At 38.4% G+C, this 17,731-nt stretch overlaps 2 protein-coding genes across 10 annotated transcripts in view; one reads left to right on the top strand and one right to left on the bottom strand.

Moving 5' to 3' along the window:
• The window catches only part of MED12L (mediator complex subunit 12L), a 325,613-nt gene that overhangs the window by 107,965 nt on the left and 199,917 nt on the right, over window positions 1-17,731 (top strand). The gene's annotated exons all lie outside the window — the stretch shown is intronic.
• Window positions 1,840-17,643, bottom strand: GPR171 (G protein-coupled receptor 171). 4 transcript variants are annotated; one of them, XM_059163762.1, is made up of 2 exons: window positions 17,395-17,643; window positions 1,840-4,085 (listed from the first exon to the last, which is right to left on the bottom strand). In XM_059163762.1, exon 2 carries the CDS (start codon window positions 4,060-4,062, stop codon window positions 3,106-3,108), a length of 957 nt encoding a protein of 318 aa, XP_059019745.1. In that variant the 5' UTR covers window positions 4,063-4,085; window positions 17,395-17,643; the 3' UTR covers window positions 1,840-3,105. The 4 variants fall into 4 exon arrangements, with proteins under 4 accessions (XP_059019745.1, XP_059019744.1, XP_059019743.1 ...); XM_059163761.1 differs by having other exon boundaries at window positions 1,840-4,116; window positions 17,395-17,642; XM_059163760.1 differs by lacking the exon at window positions 17,395-17,643 and adding an exon at window positions 8,302-8,715.

The raw sequence follows: 17,731 nt of genomic DNA, 5'->3' as shown, positions 1-17,731 counted from the left end.
GGGACTCGATTCCAGGACCCTGAGATCATGACCTGAGCCGAAGGCAGTGGCTTAACCCACTGAGCCACCCAGGTGCCCACAAGATTGGTTTTTTGATGTTAATGAAAATTGGACCCAAATCTGTAAATGTGTTTATAATTTTAGGTTTACTATCTTTTTTTCCTGGGATTTTAAGGGAAATGTTAATGAGCCTTTTTTTGTTGTTGTTGCACACTACTATTATTATTATTTTAACAGCAGTGTAATTGTGAGATATATATAATGTTGTCTTCTGGATATCTTTGAGGAGTTTCGCTCTGCAAAGTAAATATTTTCTTAATTTTTAATTTCTGTTACTTTGGAACTTTTTAAAATTTTTAATTTTTTTTTTACACTTATTTTTTTTTTTAATAACAACTAAGAATCTTCTTTTTGGTGTCAGTTTTTCTGTGTCCAGGGCTATGTCAAAAGTTGCCACAATTCTTTCTGCTCATCACCTGTACACATCACTCATTCCGAACATAATGGAATAATCTCACCGTGCATTTAGGGCAACAGAAAGGATAGCCTGATATTTTAGAGATGTGTCCTGAAGAATTTATGGATGAACTATTGCAATGTCTGGGATTGGTCTTAAAATAGTTGGCATCAAAAGTGGGAGGAGGCAGGATTTGAAGTCTGGAGTTCAGTTAACACTTAATGCACCAATGTTAATTTCCTATTTTTGGCAAATGTATCACGGTGATGTAAGGCATTAACATTAGGGGAAACTGAATGAAAGGTATAATGGAACTTGCTGTACTGTGTACCTTTTCTGTAAATTTTAAAGTATTCCAAAATAAAACGTTAATTTAAATAAAAAGGAGAGAGGTAATAAATAGGCAAAATGTTGAATGTGGTTGAATTGGTTGCGGATTTTGTGTTCCTCTCTTTGGTAGGCAGGGCTTTACTGGCTTTCCTCTTCCATATGTCTTGGTTTAGGGCACTACCCAAGCACGGACATATTTCTTCTATTGTTCATGTAATCCATGGCCACACAGTCATTCTCAGCATGTAACATTCTAAAGGCTGTCCTCTCCTTGGAGGAAGGAACATGAATGATTTCCAGTGATTAAGTCTCTCATGATGGATTATGATATAACTGTAATGCAATCATAAAGCAACTGCTAGAAAATTGATGTTGTAGGATACAATTTTTTAATAGCCTTCTATCATCAGTTGCCTTAGGCCTCCCTTTACTGTGTCATTTAGAATAAATGATCAGTAATGTTACTAATGTAACATTGACATTAGGAATGCTGTAGAGAGTCTGGTTCTCTTAATAAAGAGGGAAAATTTGACTTACCTATTATGCATGAATATGAGAAGAATATGAGAATATGATTTAAAAAAATTGTTCCCTCCCACCCCCATTTCCTGTCTTAAAGATGTAGCTCTAGTATGTGAAGACCAAGGAGAGCGACTAATAGGGACTTGACCAAAAGATTCAGGAAAAGAAACTAGTAGTTTCATGTATGCTTATATGATCTGCTGGGCAGCAGACCATCAACAAACACAGGTTCTAGTGGGCTGGCATTTCAGCAGCATAGCTGTGGCGTAGCTGTGCCCTTTACACCCTGGGATAGAGACTTAATGCTGAAGGGGGGTTCCTGTCATGACCACTAGCTAGCTAGACTTTGTCCAGGGCTCACCATGGTGGAAGTGTGATAGACAGTTGTTTTGGTGCATTTTCTCATTTGGTGCATTTACTCTTTTCAAACTAGGGGATATGAAATTATACGCTGGAATTGTCTTGGGTTCAAGCTTCAGAAAATAATTCTTCTCAGTACAGGACTAAAAATGACTCTGGAATCAAACTAGTTTTGTTAGTTTCCAGGAACACTCTTTCTTTTTTATTTTTTATTTTTTTACACAAATGGGAAAATTTATTAAAGTGAAAAGTACACTTGTGAAACATGAGCGTGGGCGAGCTCAAGAGGCTGCCGGGAACACCATTTTGTAATCACTGCAGCTAATGCAAACGTATTACTACTTGCTGCAAAACAGACTTGCTATTGAAATGAAACCCCCCCCACCCCCGAAGTCTCAGGTATGGTTATCTAAACTTTTCAATTTTCTTTTTTTTAAATAAGTCTTATATTTTATATCATCCGTTGAGTCCTTTCTGCATTACTGGCCATAGAGAGAATTAGATTTGAGGGTTGTGACCCTGAGAGCTGGAGTCACCCCTTCTTTAAACTGGAGGCCCCATGTGGCGTCAGACTCAGACATGGTGCCAGTCAGCCCAGCATGTGTTGTGTTCCCTACAACACATGCTCTGTGTATCTGGCATGTCTGTTTTAAGTCCATTTGACTGGTGGTGTTTTTCCATACCTTTGATGCGAGCTTCTAGTTCCAAAACAGTAGTTTCAGCAGTCAGTGCAGTTTAACAACTTGCTTGAAAATGCTGTAGGGTCTATTTCATGTTACTACAAAATAAGAAATCACTGGATTTGTCATTACTTAGGGTAGAAAGTCTTTATAAACCTGATAGAATATAAGTGTATAAAGTACATTAAACACTACTCATGTATTTCCAAGCCTCTTTAGAAGTGAATAGGTTTAGTTGCTGTGTTACAAAACAATTAGATATTAAAAATTGGAGTAGTGAGCTAAAAGGTTACCATCTTTGAAATGATGGATTAAAAAATAGACCAGGCCCAGGTGGTTTCATGGGAAGATCAGCTGGACTTTTTGGTATGATCTAAACGGTTTTATTTAAATTGTGTTGTTGAAGGGCTTTCTGGAACCTTACATGGATTATTTTGCATATTTCTATCAAGAAGTCAGTTCCTGGTATTTAAATGAATACTTCATGAATGCCTCTGAGCTTGTCCTAAAACTCTTTGGGATTTCAAGGATAATGCACGGTTTTACGTTGGTTCAACAGGATTTTTTAGTTTTTTTATGCAAATACTTGGGTTTAGGACCATTAACAACCACAAGAGTACTGCTTAGCTTACTTTTAGAAAAGTTTCTCAGTAACCAGGCCATGCATATGTCTCTTACTTAGGCCCTTTTCTCTCTTTCCTGGTACTGGATATGTCCAACGAGGCAGGAAGTGCATAACATGAAAAATCCCATATTTTATGCGTTGTTTTCACCATTTTTTTTTTCTTTTGGAGCCTTGGTCTCCTTAGATGAAGCAAAGGTCTTGGTGACTGTAAAGCGGAATGCTTTTGAGAGATGATAGTACAGGATAGGATCAAAACACAGGTTCGACACAGCAAGGAGCAGTGTGGCCTCTTTGGCTTTAAAGAGTGAAATCCTGGTTGGGCAATCAGAGATCACCGTTGTCTGGCTCAGGGTGTATGGGATTCGGACAATGTGATACGGAACAAAACATATGATGTAGCCGGTAGTCACTAAAAGAATGTTGATGAGGGCTTTTTTCACATACTGATAATTTTCGTTGTCTTTGTTTCTGTAGAGTTGTCGAATTATAAGACAGTTAGATATTAAAATGATGGCTGAGAAATTTAAAAATATTGCTACACATACGAAATTTGTCAGTAAATGCCAATTTCTGCCAAACTCCTTTTTGAATTCCATGCATCCCACATTTGGCTTCTCCTCGATGTCTCTGATGGGAATCATCATGTTGGGCACTGTTATAAGAAGGACCATTAGCCACACCACGGTCGATATCATTTTGGCAAATCCAGGTTCTTGGATCCGATAAATCTTGGAGCTATATGTCAGCTGAAGACAGTGATCAATGCTGACAAATGCTAAGAAAATAATTGACAAGTACATATTAATGTAGATGAGGCAGGCTGTCACTTGGCAGTGGAAAATCTTCAGCTTCCAGGGCGCCACACCCAAGTCAACAACGATTTTCACTGGTAATGCCAGGGTCAGCAGGAAATCAGCCGTAAGCAGGTTAATTAAGTATATGCTTACACACCTGTGATTTTTGTTCTGTACGAAAGCCCAGGTTGCAAAACCACTTCCAATAATTCCAACAAGGAAAACTAAATAAAAAAAGTATGTGAATGGCTCCAGATCTCTGTGAACTGGGCAGAAGATAGAATTGTTTGTCATCTTGAGGGGAAGTAAGGATGACTCTGTTTAAAAAAAAAAAAAAATCTGAAGAATCTGTTTAAAAAAAAGGGTTGGGGAGGGAGGTTAGTAATTAAAATTAGAAATGATTTTCTTTAAAAACATTTGTATTCAGAACACCCAGGTCACAAGTTTTCTAATTCTTAGGTAGAATTTTATTGGTGAAATAGATGGTGGGAACATCATGGTTTGTAGAGGAGGCCTGGGTTTTCCATGGTCTGATTTCATGATTTTGGGAAGTCCCATAGAGTTTTGCTTCTAGAATGGATATTTTTGACATAATACTTTTGCATTCTGATAACTCTTGTTACCACTTGGGTTGGAAGTTAGTTTGCAGAGGAGATAAGTGAGCTGAAATTCTGAGAAACAGAGAGGAAATGAGGGCAAAATGGTTTAGTTGTGGCTAAGCCTGAAGAGGTTTCAGTGAGGCTTCCTGGCTTGCTGTTTTCATACATTGACACGAGCTCCTCATGCCGATAATGGGGGACAGAAAATTATTCTGAAATTTAGAGGGAATTATTTTAAAAGTAGGTCCTTCACTATGTCAAGTGCCAGAACATGTTCATCACCATTGCATTTCATTTTTCTGTTCAGCGAAAAGAGTTGAAGCGTTAGAATCTGGCTTATTCCTTCTTTTTCCTTACTCCCATTCCCTAGTGACCTGGGCCTGTGATGTCCAGTATGTGGCCACTTGTGACTACTGAGCACTTGAAATGACAGCCACTTCAACAGCCAAATTGATCTGGGCTGTAAATGCAAAATACGCACCAGGTTTTAAAGATTTTTTTAGGAAACAATACAAGTAGTAAAAGTGTGTACTATTTTGTACAAATAGAACAATTAGTAAAACATCTCCATATTTATTGTATTCAGTGTATGTTGAGATGATATTTCTGATGTTAGGTTAAATATATGATTAAAATTAATTTCTCCTGTTTCTTTTTGCCTTTTCAAATGCAGCTACTGGATAATTTTAAAGTACCTCTACCGTTTGTTTTATGTTTCTGGTAAACAGTGCTTGTACAGATGTTTCGTGTCAGTGTTTTTGAGAAGTTTGACCACAGATGTATTTTAAAGCCTTTTAGAGCAAGAATATATGATCATTGGTTACAAAATTCTCAAAGAGAAGCTCAGTTATATTTGTATGAAAGCATCTAACTATAATGCTTCTTTTCTTTCACTGTAGGTTTTGAGGCAGTTAAGCCCAAAAGTATAAGACATATTCTTAGAACCATTGTGATTGACACTGATAATGACAATCTTGTCATGTTCCCTCCAGATCTAGAACATAAGTATAAGGTAAACCAATGGGCTTTCGATCCTCTCTTTGGCCTGGTCCAAACTAATGCTCTTAGGGCCACGGATATATCTTTCTGGTGCTGCTTCTTGGTGTACACCCTCCTCATGCATATGAAACACTTTCGTCTTGTTTTAAAGACCAGGAGATTTTGTGTTTTAGCAGAAAAAAACCTGATACAAAACTTCTTAAAAACAGTGAATCTGGGTGACTGGGTGGCTCAGTTGGTTAATCTTAAGGCCCTGGGATCGAGTCCCACATTAGGCTCCCTCCTCAACAAGGGAGTGTGCTTCTTCCTCTGCCCCCCCCCCCCCCCGCCCCACTTGTGTTCATTCACATTTTCTTTCTCTCAAAAATAAGTAAAATTTAAAAAAAAGAAAATCTTAATTATAGTGTCTAAGAAGTCCAAATAAACCGATTCTCTGAAACCTCTCTTTAAAAGTAAATCAACAACAAAACCTTTTGAAGCCTTTCTGTTCCTTAATTCTTCTGATTATTTAATGATCCACTGTATACACCTTGGGATGAAACACTATAAACAGATTGTTAAGGCAGACCTACACAAAACTTTATATAAAGTGTCATTTAAAAGGGTACCTGTCCTTCCTCTTTCCTGACTTCAGATAGGACTTCAGGGTTCATACATAATTCATTCTGCACTAAACTCAATGAAAATAATTGAGTACTTTGTGTCTGGCACTGTGCTAAGTACTTTACATGTGCTTATTTAACCTTTCATTATTCCCATCACGTAGACATTATCCCTACTTTATAAATGAGAAAAGTGTGGCACAACGAGGTTAAGTAACACCCAAGGTTATATAGTTGTTAAATTATAGAGCCAGGATTCCAACTCAGACAGTCTGACCTCAGAAGCTATATTCAAAACCACTCTAGAGCTTTGGCTCAGTAATAGTAGTAATCATGGTGATGGTGATGATAGTAACTGTTGTTACAGCAGCCAGCCTTATGAAGTGCTTACTATGTGGCAGAAACTATATTCTAGGCAATTTTCATGTAAAAGAGCAGAAAGAAAATATTAGTTCTTAACTTTCCCCCTAAATACTAATGAGAGAGGTTCAGACTTCAAGTATTTTTTTGTTTCCTTTTACTGTATATATATATTTAAAAGCCAGATCCAGGTTCTACCTTTTGGATCTAAACCTCCCTTACTTTCAAAGTTCCCATGACTTGGTTGCTTTAAGCCATCCCTACTGTCTTCACCCCAGTTCCCTAGACTGGTGGTATCTCTCCTCTGCTGTGAACTGCTCCTTCCTGCCTCTGTACTCTGGCTCTGATAAAAATTGGGGACTTATAGGACTTTAAGGATGGAGGGAACCTTTATTGATAGTGTCTAGCCCAAGCCTCAGATCAGTTGAGGAGACTGGGGTCTGGCACTCGGAAATTGTGCAAGGTTTTTCCAGCTTGTATGAATGGGCTAGAATCTGACCCCGCTGATGATTTTTAGGCTTTCTGACCTTATCCTTCTTATATCCAAATCCTTCCTATTTTAAAATGCCTGGAGTAAGCTCTTTGTGTCCGGAAGTCTACTCCAGGCTTCACTGACTTCTTAGAACTCTGTTTCTTTGGATAGAAACCATTTGTTTGAACGGTGGCATTCTGACCATCCTTTTCTTCTCTGGGTCAAAAGCTAGTGTTGAAATAAATTGATCCTCATCTCTGTCACCCACCTTAGCTCATTGTTCCTTTACCAGATGCTTACAATTTTGGCTTATGCTCTTGTATTCCCCCCCCTTTAAAAAAATGTTTTATTTATTTATTTGACAGAGATCACAAGTAGGCAGAGAGGCAGGCAGAGAGAGAGGGGGAAACAGGCTCCCTGCTGAGCAGACAGCTTGATGTGGGGCTCGATCCCAGGACCCTGGGATCATGACCTGAGCCGAAGGCAGAGGATTAACCCACTGAGCCACCCAGGTGCCCCTGCTCTTGTATTTCTAATGTTACATTATAATAGTTAACATAGTACTGTGTTTTTTTAAGTGCTCCTATTGTTCATTCTATTATATAATAAAGTCTCATTTTTATAGATGAATATACAGTAAAGAGGAGGATTAGAAAATTGTTTTCATCAATTAATAATTAGTATTCCCTATAGCTAGAACGGGCCATATATACCACTTACGGATAATTTATTTAAAAATAATCACAGCATAATTGTTTATCTGATGATGCTAGAGATTCCTGTAGGACCTTGCACTAGCTTTTTGTGAACCTCAGTCTAGATTGCAATGAAAAACAAATCTCATCATTAAAAATTTTTGGTATGTTGATTAGAGGTTAAATCATACTATAATAGCATTTTGTGTTCTCTCTCAGAAATCTGAAGACCAAATGCTTGATAAATGTTTCGTCAACCAATTACTTAGCCTGTGGAAATTTGATGTGCTACAGCAAAAATAAAAAAAACTTCAAGTGTCTCCTTTGTTTGGGATTGAGTGAATAATTGCTTAGGGAGTAATACACTTACTAGATTTTTCTTTTTAAATGAAAGTCACAATAGAATGTTTTTGAAATTACCTATCAAAATTTTTATGGAGGAAAGTCATTTCGAGATCTGTTGCGCCCTGTTGTAAAGACTTACAACAAGGCATTTATTCATTTTGTTATAAAAAATAAGATTGAGTTACTGAATGGTTATGTTGGCCTATAAGTAAATATTCAGTCTTGTATAAATTAAACTTTTTTTTTTCTTTTGAGAGGAATGGATGAGGTCATCAGATAGAAGAAAATTATAGTGCAGTTCATAGTGAAAATCTATTTAGAATGTAATAATTGGTACCCTCTTACATGGCAGCCTTATCACACAGTGTCCTTTCCAACTTAAATGTCTTAAACACTGAGCATGATAGCTTCCCCTTAGATGGAAAGACATTTGAATATATCAAGTACTTAAAAAGACCTACCTGGGGGTATATTGTCTGAGCCTCTGCGGGCTCGCAGTGGGTCTTCAGAGAAGCAGGAGCTTGCCGTCCGGCCCGAGCAAGAGCACTGGCAGCTCCATTGCACGAAGGCTGGCTGTACAAAAAATTTCCTTTCCTTTTCGTGTGGTTTTAAAGTGTCGCATATTGACGTAGATGAAACTGTGGTTTGTGAATAGTTTACCTGTATGAAAGTCTCCCCAAGAGGTTCAATTTGGTGTGTGCTTCCTTCTGTGTGTTTGTGTATTCTTTTAGAGGAAAGATTTTTATTGTCCCATCGTTGTGCCTTGCACTTATTTTTTTAAACATCCAAGTTATGTTTTCCATCATAATGATTTTAAAGAACATCACTTTTGTGCCTTGAAAGGGATTATGTGTTAAATATAGTAGGTCTTCAAGCAGAATTTCTTTAGTATACATCCTGATACTATCAGCTTTTCGAAGTTATAATTAGAACAATTGTTGCAGTTTGGGTTCTGCTGAGTCCTCTATTAATAAAGAAAGATGTGATTTAACATAGTCTGATAAAGTTTATGTTTTATTTGTCTTTATTCTTTTTTTGTTGTTGTTGTGGAAAAATCTGCAAGTAGCAACAGAAGAAAAATTACATGCAAAGAGATAATTACTGTTAATGGTTTTGGTACATAAATTGGCACAAATTTCAGCACAGATTTAAAAATCTTTCTAAGTGTACGCACACCTACTTAAAATGTTATGTGATGTGTGCTGTAGGTATCGTTGTAATTCTTTTCTTTCAAGGATATTTTGGGTCTGTTTCTCTAAGTTCAAGAGTAGGCCATCTGTCAGTTTGGCCCAAATAGCTTAATAAATTGAGCCTGGTATTTAGTAATTAATAGATTGTATGTAAAGGAACCCTCCTGTGTATTTAAATTGTTTGGGTACATGATCATTCTGCCTGTGGTGAGCACATGTTTACTGAGTGTCTGAATGGAGCTCAGCATGGTGAAGGACCTCATGAAAAATCACTGTACCCCATCCACGCCATCGACTGGCTTTGTTAGGTTATCTTTCTTGTATAAGTGTAGCCTTTATAAAAGAGGATATGAGCTCATGTCTCAACCGTATTTTCTGGAGTCCTACATCTGCTGGTCCAAAGTTGAGTTGAAAGTGCAAAACTATTTCTTGGTTAGGGCCTGAATTCTAGTGTTACTTCATTGGTTTGGTAGGTTCTTTGGTTTTCTCTCCTTTTTTCCTAATAATTCTTAGTTTTCCAGATATTAAAAAAAAAACTCTCTCCAGAATAATCCAAAATGAATCCCTTTTGTAATTACTTTTAAAAAGAAAAATCTCTCAAGAGACTAAAGGAGATGTCAAGCCATGGGGAATTTAGGGAGAGTTTAAGTGAACATTTTGGCAGCGGTAAGAATGCTTATGGTGATAGTAGCCATTTGTTTCGTGGATCCTGGTGTTCTCCCAAATTCATGTAGTAATAATACAATAGTGAGTATGAATATTAACTATTACTGCTATTATTATCACCATGTTGCAAAAGAAGACTTTTTTATATATATGCACTTACAGATTAGGCCAAAAACCCCCAAATCTTAAACTTTGTCCTTGGTTTTTGGTTAAGAAGCAATGTTAACTCTCATCATAACAGTGCTGGGAAAGGCTCTGTCCTTGAAGATTTGTGTGCATTATTGTTGGATGGGACTCAGTGAAAAGCACACTTCAGAAAAGACACCCTTGCAGATCATCAAGTAAGTGAGCAGTGATGCTCATGGTTCATATGCACATGCAATGGGGGACAGAGGTGGGGGCATGGAGAGAATTTGGTGAGACAGAGCTGGCTGCCAGTAGAGTGGTGAATGGTTCTAACATGGTATGCAGGAACACCGAAGTGAGCAGTTTTTGGTAGTGCAGTTTTTTGTTTCTTGTTTTAGGTAGGCATATCTATCTGTTTACGTCCCTGTTGACTTTGGGGGTATAGCCAGACAGAGCTGAGAAGTATATTTAACTATTCTGAAAGATCTGTGGCCACCGTTTTTGTGTCTGGATTGCCAGATAGAAAAGAGCTGAAGGACCCTAGTTCTCACTGTTCCATTTCCTTTTTGGAATGGTGAGAAACCAATCTTTTAATAGTGAAACTGAACCTTGTTCTTCCTTATGAGAATAACCTTCAGGCTATCTGATATTTTGTGGAAGTTTAATCAGAGTAGAAATATGCTTTTTTGGGGCTACCATCCCTGTTTTGTTTTTAACACAAATTCCATTTGAAATTTCCCAAAGTCATTTCTTTATCTCTTTCATTAAGAAAAAAGGGTTCTCAGAGTATATTTTGTTAGTGTTCTGGGAAATTAGATGTCATCACTAACCCAGTATTTTAGAAACCCAAGTGGGCAGAAGTGAGGTGAAGTTATTTTTCCTTGACCTTGGTCATAGCAGTACTTGAAAAGAAATGACGTACTAGTTACTTTAATGAATATTTTGCTTGTTTTAAATAAAACTTGAAAAAGCAAAATTGCCCCAGGAATTGACAAAATCTTACTGTAGTCAACTCCTCCAGGCACACAAATCATGCTTTTGATTTTACTGAACACAAATGCCAAACTGTATTTCAGTAGAAGTGTCGTTTTTAATGTTTAACTTTCTTAAAATTTGTTTTTTAAACATGACGTAGTAGCCCTTTGGAGCTAATAGGGAACGGGAAAATGAATATCGGAGTAGGTAGCCACTGCCACACTCAGACAGCAGTCTGAGAACTTATTTTCTTTTAAGGAAATCTACGATTTGTTAGGAAAGCCCACTCTTTTACAGATGGGGATACTAAGGCCTTGTCCAAGGCTGCTCCATTAGGCTCCAGTGACCTAGTACTTCATTATGCTTCTTAAAATGAAAGCGTTGGGGGTGGAAACAATGGTTACAAAGAAGGCCAGCAGGTCCATCCAGCCCGGCCCCCTGTCCTGTTGCCCCCCTTAGTTTAAATTTCAGTACTGCTGAGCTGTGGGAATGGTATGCGACTGTGCCCACTCCTCTCACAGAGTCTGCAATGCAGGATGCTCTCAACTCAAAGTAGTTTGCCTCCTGAAGCTTTTTTATGATCTTTGGGTAGGAGGCTGTTCCTTGGTTAAGAAATGCTGGTGATAAAGATGTTTCTCTGGGGTGTGTGTGTGTCTGTCTGTCTGTCTGCCTTTCTCGGGAGCCACTGTGCTTTCGGTTCACATTTTGAAAGATCTTTTTAAAACATGTAATCCAATCAAGAAATGGGCAGAGGACATGAACAGACATTTCTGCAAAGAAGACATCCAGATGGCCAACGGACACATGAAAAAGTGCTCCATATCACTCGGCATCAGGGAAATACAAATCAAAACCACAATGAGATATCACCTCACACCAGTCAGAATGGCTAAAATCAACAAGTCAGGAAATGACAGATGCTGGCGAGGATGTGGAGAAAGGGGAACCTTCCTACACTGTTGGTGGGAATGCAAGCTGGTGCAACCACTCTGGAAAACAGCATGGAGGTTCCTCAAAATGTTGAAAATAGAACTGCCCTGTGACCCAGCAATTGCACTACTGGGTATTTACCCTAAAGATACAAACGTAGTGATCCAAAGGGGCACGTGCACCCGAATGTTTATAGCAGCAATGTCCACAATAGCCAAACTGTGGAAAGAACCTAGATGTCCATCAACAGATGAATGGATCAAGAAGATGTGGTATATATACACAATGGAATACTATGCAGCCATCAAAAGAAATGAAATCTTGCCATTTGCGACAACATGGATGGAACTAGAGCGTATCATGCTTAGTGAAATAAGTCAAGCGGAGAAAGACAACTATCATATGATCTCCCTGATATGAGGAAGTGGTGATACAACATGGGGGGTTAAGGGGGTAGGAGAAGAATCCATGAAACAAGATGGGATTGGGAGGGAGACAAACCATAAGTGACTCTTAATCTCACAAAACAAACTGAGGGTTGTTGGGGGGAGGGGGCTTGAGAGAAGGGGGGTGGGGTTATGGACATTGTGGGGGTGTGCTTTGGTGAGTGCTGTGGGGTATGTGGACCTTGCGATTCACAGACCTGTACCCCTGGGGATAAAAATATATGTTTATAAAAAATAAAAAATTTAAAAAAACATAAATAAAAGAAAAAAAATAAAACATGTAATCCCTTTGTCCGCTTGGATTAGTCCAAAGACTTTCTCCCCCTGACTCTCACTGAGATTGGCAGCTTCAAATCTCAGAGCGACAGATGTGATTAGACCAGAGTACTTTTTAAGGGAGGCATAGACAGACACAGAGCTTCCAAAACGTTGCTGATTCTGTTACTTAAACACTCTCTCGGCTTTCCCTTTTTAATGAAACAGAGAGTAAAAAGTCGGAAGTATTTTTTTTAATTAATTATTTTTATTAACATATGTGTTATTTGCCCCAGGGGTCAGGTCTGTGAATCGTCAGGCTTACACATTTCATAGCACTCACCAAGAAGTGTTTTGAAGGCAAAGGGTTTTACATGTTCTTAGAATGTGAACTCGATTATAAGAATGACTGAGTATATTCATTCCCCTTGCCTGTCCCTTTGGTTCTTTTTATTAAAGACTGTATAGTATTATTGGGTAACCGTACAGTTCATTTCACCTTTCAGTTGTGTGCTATTTGATGGATGGATATGAAATAATTAACAAGCGAAATCCCTAAGAAAGAAATTTGAATGGTCATTTTCTCCCCTTTGAGTGGTTGTGGTCCTTTTCAGAAGTTGTGAGTAACACATTTTCAAAGTTCGAATACATTTTACAAACTCTGTTGTTACCTTCCAGGTGAAGGTTCTCTGGAGACATTCTCCCAACCCCTTGCCATGTGAGTCCTTGTTTTTTGATCAAGTACTTAAGGAAAGTTTTAACAGATGTTTGACTTTAGGCTGCCTCCTTAGCTCCCGTGCTGGAGGGTATTTTTGTTATGTTTAGTAGGTTATGGTGTAGAGGGGGTCGCACAGAATCTCTAGCACCTGCAGTGAAACTGTTAGAACTCAGTAAGTCTTAGGGCATTAGATTCCATAGGGTTAGGGAGAAAGCAGAAGACAAGAAACCAGGATAGGGATGATTAGGATGCGGTCATTCTGAGTGAGAAGCAGTAAGGAGCTCCCACCCTTAGATGGGAATGGATGGGCACTGGGAACAGTGGAAGAAGTATGGTACAGGGCTGTGGTTTCGGGCAGGGAGGGGAGTCGACTTTGGTTTCAGTCCTGGCGCGGGAAGTCTGAAGAGAGAATCCAGGTGGATAGGTAGAAAGGTGAGTTCGAGGATTGGCTTATGTTTTTAGTGCTACCTCGTTACTTGATAAAGCATAGATTGTTTTTATTTTATTCCTTCTCTTTTAGACAGCTGATATTCCTTAGTGTTTTATTGTCATAACCAGGACATTCTGCTTCTGTTTTTGTTTGTGTATTTGTCTTTTGGATTCTGTATGTAAATGAAGTCATACAGTATTTGTCTTTTTGTCTGGCTTATTTCACTTATATTCAGCCCATATGTGTTGTTGCAAATGGCAAGATTTCATTCTTTTCTATGGCTGAGTAGTATTCCATTGTATATAGACACCACTTCTTTATCCATCATCTGTGGATGGACACTTGGATTGCTTCTGTATCTTGGCTATTGTAAATAATGCTGCAAGAAATAGGGCACATATATCTTTTCAAATTACTGTTTTCATTTTCTTTAAGTGTCTAGTACTGTAGTTATTGGATCATATGATATTTTGATTTTTAATTTTTAAAAAGATTTATTTATTGGAGAGAGAAAGAGAAAGAGAGAGAGGGTGTGAGTGCACACATGGGGGCAAGGGCTAGAGGAAGATGATCTTGCTTAGAACTCAATCTCATGACCCTGAGATCATAACCTGAGTCAGAGGAGGAGTTGGATGCTTAACCGACTGAGCCATGCAGGCACCACTGTATTTTTAATTTTTAAAGGAACTTCCATACTGTTTTCCACGGTTTGGCTATATCAGTTAACATGGCCACCAACAGTGTACGAGGGTTCCTTTTTGTCCATGTCTTTCAGTACTTGTTCTATCTCGCCTTTTTGACACTAGCCATTCTGATGGTGTAGGGCGATATGTTACTGTGGCTTTGGTTTGCATTTCCCTGATGATGAATGATGTTGAGCATGTGTCTGTTGGCCATTTATAGGACTTCTTTGGGAAACATGGCTATTCAGTTCTTTCCCTGTTTTTTGATTATATTATTTGGTTTGCTAGTGTTGAGTTTTATAGGCTCTTTATATATTTTGGATACTAATTCCTTTTTGGATATATTATTTGCAAATATCTTCTTCCATTCAGTAGATTGCCTTTGGTTTTGTTGATGATTTTTTTTTTTTTTTTTTTTTTCTGTGCAAATAATGAGACATTCTGAATGTAACTTTTTAAACACTTAAGAAACTTATTTTAAATAGTATTGGTAGGGAAGCCCTGGTTTCCCTATTAAAAAAATAGCATTTTCCTTTTTATTTACCTAACTACTTTCATAGCATCAGCCAGATAGGAAAACACATTTAGTCATAGCATTGCGATTATTTTTTTAATAGTGGCAATTTTTAAAAATTAAAATTGGTGGTTAATTTACAAACAAAATGAGAATTAACTTCTCATTTTGGTCAGTAAATATCGGGGAGAGCCAGTGTTCCTTCAGAAAGCCATGGTGTAAAAAGTAGAATGTAAATAATTAACAGCTTGAAAAAGCTCCTAGTTAAATGTAGAGATCTTTTAGTTTAGAAAAGGGATTATTAAGTAGTGTGAAGTATTGTATGGGGAAGATGAGAGCCACATTTCAGTGGCCTTTTATATCAGGAGATGGGATGATAGGAAAGTAAACCTTTAGAACTTTGTCATACACTTGGGAGGAAGATGTAAGTTACACAGTGACCTGGAATCTGGGAGGGAAGCAGGAGGTAGTGCAGCTGTGGGCTTCGCCTGACATACTGACACCATGTGGATCGGAGCTGGTGACATCTGGAGGTTGGAAATAGAACAAGATGGCCCTGGGCCCACAGTCTTGTATTTCAGGTCCCCAAAGCACTGAAGGTAGTGTTTGGGAAGTGGGTTGAGATGATGAGATCACAGAGATCTTAACTGTGACCATGAGAGAAGTCAGACTTATGCAATGAGCACATTCAAAAAGTAGCAAGTAGTGTTTGTCAATGAAAATACTTTTCATCTACTTTGTTGTTGTTGAGAGTGGGCCTGTTTTCATAATCCCTCTTTTTGTGCTTGTACTCCAGCTTCTGTTGCAGTGGGAGAGATAAAAATGGCTTAGCTTCTTACATTTTCTGCCAACCCTGAAACTGCTTTGGAGTGCCCCAGGTTAAAAGGGAACATATTCCGGGTCCTACTGTAGAGAAAGCTGTCATGCGAGTCCTCGAGTGCTCAGGGTGCCCAGGGCGGCTTCTAAACTTAGATGCCTATGCTGGAAAAGAAGGCCTGAAACACCGTGTGTAAGAAACAATAGTAAGCAAGGAAAGCTGGGAACGATAGTGAGTTGAGAGCTTTTGCTTCACCAAGAGAGGCTAGCAGGCCCTTAGCTGGAGTCAGTTGCTTCCCCATGCTTTTATTTGTTGGGATAGTAATTAAGGTAGACGATGGTATGCCACTAGCTGTTTCGCAACTTAGGGACTGCAGAAATCTAATAGAAAGGTGTTCGAAAATGGCTCTTGACTATGTCTAAAAATCCCCCATTAATAGGAACTCTTAGATTTTAACTGAACCATGATTCCATTTTGTTGTGTAATTGAGTCAGCTACCTATATGGAAATATTCTTAAGTTGTTTTTTTTTTAATAAAAGAAACTTTTTTTTTTTGTGATAAGAATCAGGAAACAAACATCATAATTATCTAAGTTTACCCATGAAAGCTGCCCACTGAGATACGTGACTCGGACAGTGGTTGTTTACAAAAGGCTGCCTGCTGCTAGGGGTGCTCATCTGTTCGTTATCTCCTCAGCCTCTGGACTCTGTTTTCTCAGCAGTAAAAACGAGACTTCTTTGAGAAACCCACTTTCTGTGATTCTTGTCCATAGGCCTATCACAGTGCCCACTCTGCCTCTCATATCAGGGTCAGGCCATAACTGACAACCAGCATGTCAGATTCCACTGGCCACAGATTGGAATGGAAAATAAGCTGGTATGATCCAATGAAAGCCAAGTTCCAGGTTTCTGAAGAAATTCTCTGGAGGACTGACTGTGAAGATTTACGGTCTAGAAATGCTTCTTTCGTTTTGCTACCACAGAAAAAGAGCCTACAGCTTCCTTTGAGTTCCTAATACTGTGGAAGGTGGCTGCAAAAATGCTATAAACCAGCTTTTGTTACATCAGCTGAGGCCCCCAATCAGCACTTAAATTAAGCTATAATGACAACTTGGGACATTTAGGTCTGTTAGCCAGTATATCTCTTTTTATTGCAGAAGTCCAGTTTTAGTTGTATATTTTGGTCACCTACAAATTAAACAATTCTGATACATTGACTTCCTCTGGAAGATTAACCCAGAAATTCTAGAAAACACCCTTATACAAGTTTTGTTTCTACTTGATAATGTTAATAAAGTATTTGTCATTAGCTCTCTATTCTGTCCTTAAATCCATTGCTGCTATTTCTATCCTCTGGCTCTGGGCAACAACAAGAAGAAGTATCTTTATTAATACAAAAAATAGCTATGACATCAGACCATCCTCCCAGAGTGATACGAGATTTCCTTTTGGGTAAACCACACTGTGAGGTTTGTGTGGGGAGGGGTTGGGAGAGAACTGGTACGGTGTGGTCTTCAACGGTACAAAGCTATTAGTACTTTTTGCTCACCAGTTCTCTGCAAGATATCAGTGGCATGCAAATTATCTTTTCATGAAGGACATCCCCACAGAAGAACCACTTTAACAACATGTGGCTTTCCTTTCCCATTTGTCACTTTTTAAAAATACTTTAACTGTTTCTGCAATATGATTGTGTTAATTTACTTTCTTAGAGGAAAATATATATTATAAAACTGTATTATAAACTAGTTACAGAAATTACTCCATAAGATAATTTAAAAAACAAAAAAAAAGTACTGGTTACCTCAGGGAAGTTTCTGGATTGATCCACTGTTGCCATCCCTATACTCTATTTCTTTTAATTCTGGACCCGATACGCAGTAACTGTTAATCAATGGTTGCTTTTATTCTTACCTGGATTGCGTGCTGTTTCCTGAAAAACCTTGATGTCCGCATTACCCATCTGATTTAGCACAGTGGTGAACAAAGACATTATCTGGTGCGCCTCCTTTTCTTTTTTACTTTCATTTTCTCCTATGGCCCAGTGTCTGTGTGTAGGGTTGGCGGGGACGCATGTGAAACACCAGTGTTGATTCATTTGCCCTGGCCAGTGGGAACTGTGAAGAGTAAGAACAGCCAGT

Source organism: Mustela lutreola, chromosome 2 (genome assembly GCF_030435805.1).
Source record: "Mustela lutreola isolate mMusLut2 chromosome 2, mMusLut2.pri, whole genome shotgun sequence".
Taxonomy (NCBI): domain Eukaryota; kingdom Metazoa; phylum Chordata; class Mammalia; order Carnivora; family Mustelidae; genus Mustela; species Mustela lutreola.
The sequence above is the reverse complement of the archived record's forward strand: the minus strand, read 5'-3'. Positions and strand labels throughout refer to the sequence as shown.